Below are 5,898 nucleotides of genomic sequence, written 5' to 3'. Positions count from 1 at the left end.
TAAGTCTAGATGGGTAGACCTTGACCAACTTGATAGAATAAGTTAAGACCCCAAGTCATAGTGCGGAAGACACTAACCAGCTTGATAGAAAATGTTATGTTAAGACCCCAGCAAACATTGACTAGCTTGATAGCATGAGCTAAGTTAAGACCCCATAATGAAACAAGAAAACCACCCTTAGATTGTTGAGGACAACAATCCATTAAGTGGGGGTGAGTGTAAGGGTATGGGCTTTGTAGCTATACCATGGCGTTGGAGTCAGAAACACCTATATAGGGAGTAGTAATGATTCTAAGCTATACTTGGTTTCCACTCAACATGTGATTTCCTATACTCAGTGGTGATTCCTCACATGTATGACATAATGAGAGTGTAGTCCTAAGATGTGCCTCAATGTTATATCTTTTGATATTATGAATACAAAAGATTCATTATTGATATATCTTGTGGGTGTAGTCCTAAGATGTGCCTCAATGTTATATCTTTTGATATTATGAATTCAAAAGATTCATTATTGATATATCTTGTGTGCCTTTCGGCTATGCCATTTTATGTCTCATGAAAGGTTATGATTTGAAGTCCCGTGGAAGGTCCGTAATATGTGATTCCCTATACTCAATGGTGAACCCTCACATGTGCGGCATCACGAGGGTGTAGCCCTCAACATTGTATCTTTCGATATCATAAATAGAAAAGATTCATTTTTGATATATCTTGTGTGCCTTTTCGTTGTGCCATTTTGTGACTCATGATAGGTTATGACTTGAAGTCCTAAAAAGATCCATAACATCTCCCCGCCACCCCCTTTCTCTCACGTGTGTTTACAAGGGGGCATGGAGGATGGAGCTAGGAAGTGGAGATCATTTCAGCAAGTGCAATTACAATGAGACTTTTCAAGCACTTGATTGCCACTTGACGGTTACGTTACTATAGTGAATGGCAGTTTCTCCCGTTTTAGTTGTACTTTATGTACTAGGACAAATCATTTGAACTGTGGGCTGGAGTAAAAGCACTCGAGTCATTCCTTCATGACTTTAACTACATTGAGTGCACCCAAGTCAATCTACCGAGGTGTGTCCAGACTCCATACGCTTACAAATGAGTGCTGATTTAGAGTCACGCAACTTGAGCGCCAGCGCCAACAAGTTGGTTGACTTCCTGACACGGTACGCGTTTTCCAGCTAATAAAAGACAATAACCGTGCCTGAATGATAAGACGATCAACTTCATTTCACAATTGGGCTACTTTCCAGAATCCAGACTGTAGCTTCTCCATGGCACAATAAGACAATCAACTACATTTCACAAATGGGCAACGTTCCAGAATCCAGACTGTAGCTTCTTCATGGTCAACGGCTATGGCGTTAAACGCTGTGCTTGAAGGGAGACGCACGTCGATACCTGAAGGAGTGCTCAGGTAAACGTGTTATAGCTGTCTTGGAGGCAATTTCATGTTGATGATGATTAAACAACTTCTAAGCCTGACAGTGGATGGATTCGCTCATGGTAGATGCGATACTGCTATCGATTTTGCTTGATGGGGCTGCCAAGTACATGTGGAAGGTCCACGTGCAAGCTGTCTTGAGTCTTACTTGGTACGGGTAAGCTATTAAGCAGTGCAAATAATTTTGTGGCTGATCAAAGAATCTCTGATTCTCTGAGTATGTGCATCTGTTCACGGGTTTGTGCTGAATTAAATGACTCGCAGGCACGCCAGGCCTGTAGATTGTTCAGAAACTTGATCCAAAATATGAGTTACTACTATTATAGCCCGCCGTACTATTACGACTACTTTAACTCCCCGCCGCCGTACGGTTATACATATTCTCCGAGCAGTTACAACCCTGACAACAGCAGCAGCAGCGGGTCCTCCTCGGGCTCTAATACGACGGGGATCGTGGTGGGCGTAGTAGTGTCGTTGCTTGTGGTGTTAGCCATAGCAGGGGGGGTGATCATCTACTGTGTGTGCGTCAGAAAGAAGAAGCAAGCGCCAGGGCAGCACGTTTTTCTTTATGAGCAGCACCAAGGGAAACCGGCGACAGCCAGTACCACCGACACGGTGATCGAAATACCAGTGAACGCTGGCGGCGGTGGCGATGAGGTGGTGCTGGAAGGCCCGCGCGCCTTCTCGTATAGCCAGCTCAGCCAAGCGACCGACAACTTCAGCGAGAAATACAAGGTTGGGGGGGGCAGCTTCGGCGCGGTGTATCGCGGCACGCTGATGGTGGCCGCCGGCTCCGGCCAGCAGAACCTCGACGTGGCGGTCAAGTTCATGGCGCCTGACACGTGGCAGGGGTTCAAGGCCTTCCTGGCGGAGATCCAGATCAACCGCTCGATCAACCACCGGCATCTGCTGAAGCTGGAGGGGTGGTGCCAAGAGGGAGAGAAGCTGCTGCTGGTGTACGACTTCATGCCCAACCGGAGCTTGGACTACTGGCTGCACGGGGACGCGCAGTACGCGCAGATGCTGAACTGGAGCATGCGGTACGACATTGCGAGAGGCGTGGCGTCGGCGATCCACTACTTGCACGAGGAGATAGACAGGCCGATCCTGCATCGGGACATCAAGTCCAGCAACGTGCTGCTGGACGAGCAGTTTAAGGCAAAGCTGGGGGACTTCGGCCTGTCGCGGGAGGCGGAGCATGCCGACGGGGCGGCCTTCACCACCAAGGTGGCGGGCTCCCTCGGGTACATGCCGCCGGAGCTCTACACCGGCGGCAAGGCCTCCAAAGCCTCAGACGTCTTCGGCCTCGGCGCCCTCCTTCTCGAGCTCGCATCTGGCAAGCGCCCCTTGGACCCCTCCCTCCGCCACCACGAGGGCAGGCTCGTGGACTGGGTGTGGGACCTCCGCTCCCAGAACCGCCTCCTCGACGCTGCCGACCCTCTCCTCAACGCCACCTTCGACCCCAACAGCATGATGCGTGTCCTACTCGTCGGCCTCGCCTGCTCCCACCCCAGCGCCCAGAGGCGCTACACTGTCGTGCAGGCTATGGCCGCCCTCCAAGCTTCCTCCCCTATCCCTGCAGACATTCCCATATCAAAGCCCGTCATGCACTTCGCGGATGGTCCCTACCCTTACAACACCGACTCCTCAACGACACCAACTACAGCAACGACAACCACCAACGCTAGCTCCAACTTCTCATCTAGCTCATACACGCCCAGTACCATTCCATTCTCATCGACGTACCTTTGATCCCCCCCCCAACAAAAACCTATTTCGCTCTCTCTTCTCCGCCAGACATGTATCGCGCTTCTTAAGTGTCCACGCATTAGCCTGTACCCCAAAGCCCCTCAATCTCCAACCCCATTGTTCTATTCTTCCAGATTTTGTTCTCTTGTGTGGTTCAATTACTACTTTATATTCAGATAACATTTGGCTCTCCTCCCACTTAACCATTGTGAATCTATTCCTTTGGAGATGAGGTTGGTTAGACACTAAAGGTACGTTTTCGCAAGTTGCTAATATCTTAAAGGTTTGTATTCAAGGGTTGGGTGTCTACACCACTTTATACATGCAAGGACGTCACCTATTGTATATTTGCTAAAGTTGTAAACTCTCTACCCACTCTTGGAATTTGTCTTCCCTACTCTACCAAGTGATGGACAAGGGTGCACATTTGCCTATGCAACCAATTAAAAATTTTGTATGTTTATTGCTTCTTTTGCAAATTGTGTGCTTTTGGTAATATGTTGAGCCCATACTCCTGCCTACTTTCAAAAAGTGCATGCCCACACTCTAAATAAGGCTTGGACGTTTGGATTCCCTCACTCCATTGTGTAACCAACCTAAGAAATGGTTAAATACTAGGAATCTTAGTATTGTGGACAACATGAATGCTTTGCTCGATGATACTGCATGGGTAATAAACACTTTTTTCACTTGCCTAAGAGTATGACTTTGTTTAGAATCTCATACATTGCAACCCATATTCTCAACCATTTGGATCTCTTGACATTCTATTGAGCTAAGGGTAATCATAGACATATGTTGTCTTCATATAGGGCTACTGATTTTTCTCCTATCACTCGGGGAAGTTACTATATGTATATTCTATACATCACATGCGTTCAAGACTTATTTATAAATATTCTCATTTGTGAATTTTTCATGAATAAAATATAATCATTTTCTATTCAATCTATAAATAACCCCTTTATATTACACCCTTTTGTATATAAAAAATGTACAAAAATGGTATTTTAAAAATATCTTATTTTGAACCCGTGTGATGCACACAAATATTCATGAGTAACTCACTTGAGTCCTATCATAACCTTATGAGCATTGTTTTGCTTTTGAAAATTGAAAAAGGTTACTAAGTCAAGAGCTTAGTCATTTAAGGGGCAAAAGGGATTGCAAAAATCTAAGAGAGATCTAATATGACTCTCACTAAATATGGCCATGTTGAGGGGTAGTGAGGATTGTGTGTAGGTAGTTGCATGCCATAAATACAACAAGTGAGGATTGTGTATAGATAGTTGCATGCCATAAATAAAAAAGCAAGACAAATGTTTGACTTTTTAATCTCTCTCCAAAAGTAAGAAAAGCGACAAATGTATTGATTTAACACTACTAGACCTACATGAGCACATGTAATTTTGCAAGCATTAGGGGTTGCTAGCATGGGAAAGAAAGACCCTACTCTTAGTACCCTACATGATTAGGTGATGGTGGGGTCGAACCCCTGATCATGTATAGGAAAAAAAATTCCAAGCTATTTTTCAAGTAGGAAACGACACATTTTCCTAGTTTATGTGAATTTCTATATGTTAATTTGTAGCTAAGAAGTCATATAGGAATTTTCTAACAAAAAATTTACCTAATGAATTTTTAGTCATTCTTAAAGTAGACATTCTTCAGTTGACACTTTAGATCATTTTTCAGATACAAAAAACTAAAGGTCAACTCCATAAATTTCCATATATGTTAGGACATAACTAGTGAAGTGCAAGAAGCTGAAGAAAATTAAAAAATCAAGATTTGCATTTACTACTAAAATTTGCAATACAATGAAAGGTGGCATACATATAATAGTTTCCTTCTATATTCACCAATCATTCTCTAACAACATGCCACAATAGCTCAAAGTAGCCCCATACACCAAACACTACATCCATAACATGTATTGATAAGTACATAACCAACATCCTTACTTTTAGCCTCTTTCCTAGCATTTACCAAGTGTTAGTTTTGGAAAGGAAAGAAAAAGATCAATTGTATAACCTTTGCCAATGTAGGACTTGTGCCGTTTTTTTCTAATCCAAGCATTCAACCAAGAAAGATTCATACAAGTCACCACAAAGGTATGAGTATACTCCTAAAGCATGCAAGAAAGTGTTAAAACATTAAACAAACCCAAAAGCTTCCAACCACTCAGTTTTCGTACTTTACAGTTATCATCTTTCTTGCAATTTTCCTTATTTGCATGTAGTGAGATCCTCAAGTATACAATTCACCATCACTACCCAACATCTCTTTTTTTACTTGTTCTACCCTTGTATCTAACTCAATGCCCTACACTTGATCCAAAGAGTGTATTTCGTGACCCACAAACAATCCATACTAGATTTCATAAGATTCTATACTCCCCTAACAAGACCTATGGTCCAAAAAGACTCATGCATGATCTGAAAGTTTATTTCTTGGGAGACTTCAAGGGGGATCGATTATTTGCAAGCATCCAACCTCAAACTTTGGTCGCTAACTAGGTATCATAAAAGCATTCAAACCGAGAAATTGTCAAAAAACTCTCATTATTACATGCTTGACAACAAGCATTGATTGTGTGTGCTTCATATTTCTATAGACCCAATGCATTTTTTAATATGTATTTTAAGAGAGAAACACATTGAAATCACAAGACTTAGTGCACTTACTGAGGATAGAGAACCCCT

At 43.4% G+C, this 5,898-nt stretch overlaps 1 protein-coding gene across 4 annotated transcripts; it reads left to right on the top strand.

Moving 5' to 3' along the window:
• Nucleotides 1-1,204: 1,204 nt before the first annotated feature.
• On the top strand, nucleotides 1,205-3,672 carry LOC148041074 (L-type lectin-domain containing receptor kinase VIII.1-like). 4 transcript variants are annotated; one of them, XM_087676564.1, is made up of 3 exons: nucleotides 1,205-1,417; nucleotides 1,511-1,595; nucleotides 1,709-3,672. In XM_087676564.1, the coding sequence occupies exon 3, from the start codon at nucleotides 1,751-1,753 to the stop codon at nucleotides 3,194-3,196; it is 1,446 nt and encodes a 481-aa protein (XP_087532690.1). In that variant the 5' UTR covers nucleotides 1,205-1,417; nucleotides 1,511-1,595; nucleotides 1,709-1,750; the 3' UTR covers nucleotides 3,197-3,672. The 4 variants fall into 4 exon arrangements, with proteins under 4 accessions (XP_087532690.1, XP_087532699.1, XP_087532707.1 ...); XM_087676573.1 differs by having other exon boundaries at nucleotides 1,511-1,601; XM_087676581.1 differs by having other exon boundaries at nucleotides 1,489-1,595.
• Nucleotides 3,673-5,898: the final 2,226 nt, after the last annotated feature.

This window comes from Lygodium microphyllum, chromosome 1 (genome assembly GCF_053477565.2).
Source record: "Lygodium microphyllum isolate KBCC chromosome 1, Lygodium_microphyllum_v1.1.10, whole genome shotgun sequence".
Classification (NCBI taxonomy): domain Eukaryota; kingdom Viridiplantae; phylum Streptophyta; class Polypodiopsida; order Schizaeales; family Lygodiaceae; genus Lygodium; species Lygodium microphyllum.
This window is presented reverse-complemented; position numbering and strand designations above follow the sequence as displayed.

Bases quoted from the DNA above. Each gene is read 5' to 3' on its own strand.
- LOC148041074 (XM_087676564.1), top strand. From the start codon at position 1,751: ATGAGTTACTACTATTATAGCCCGCCGTACTATTACGACTACTTTAAC.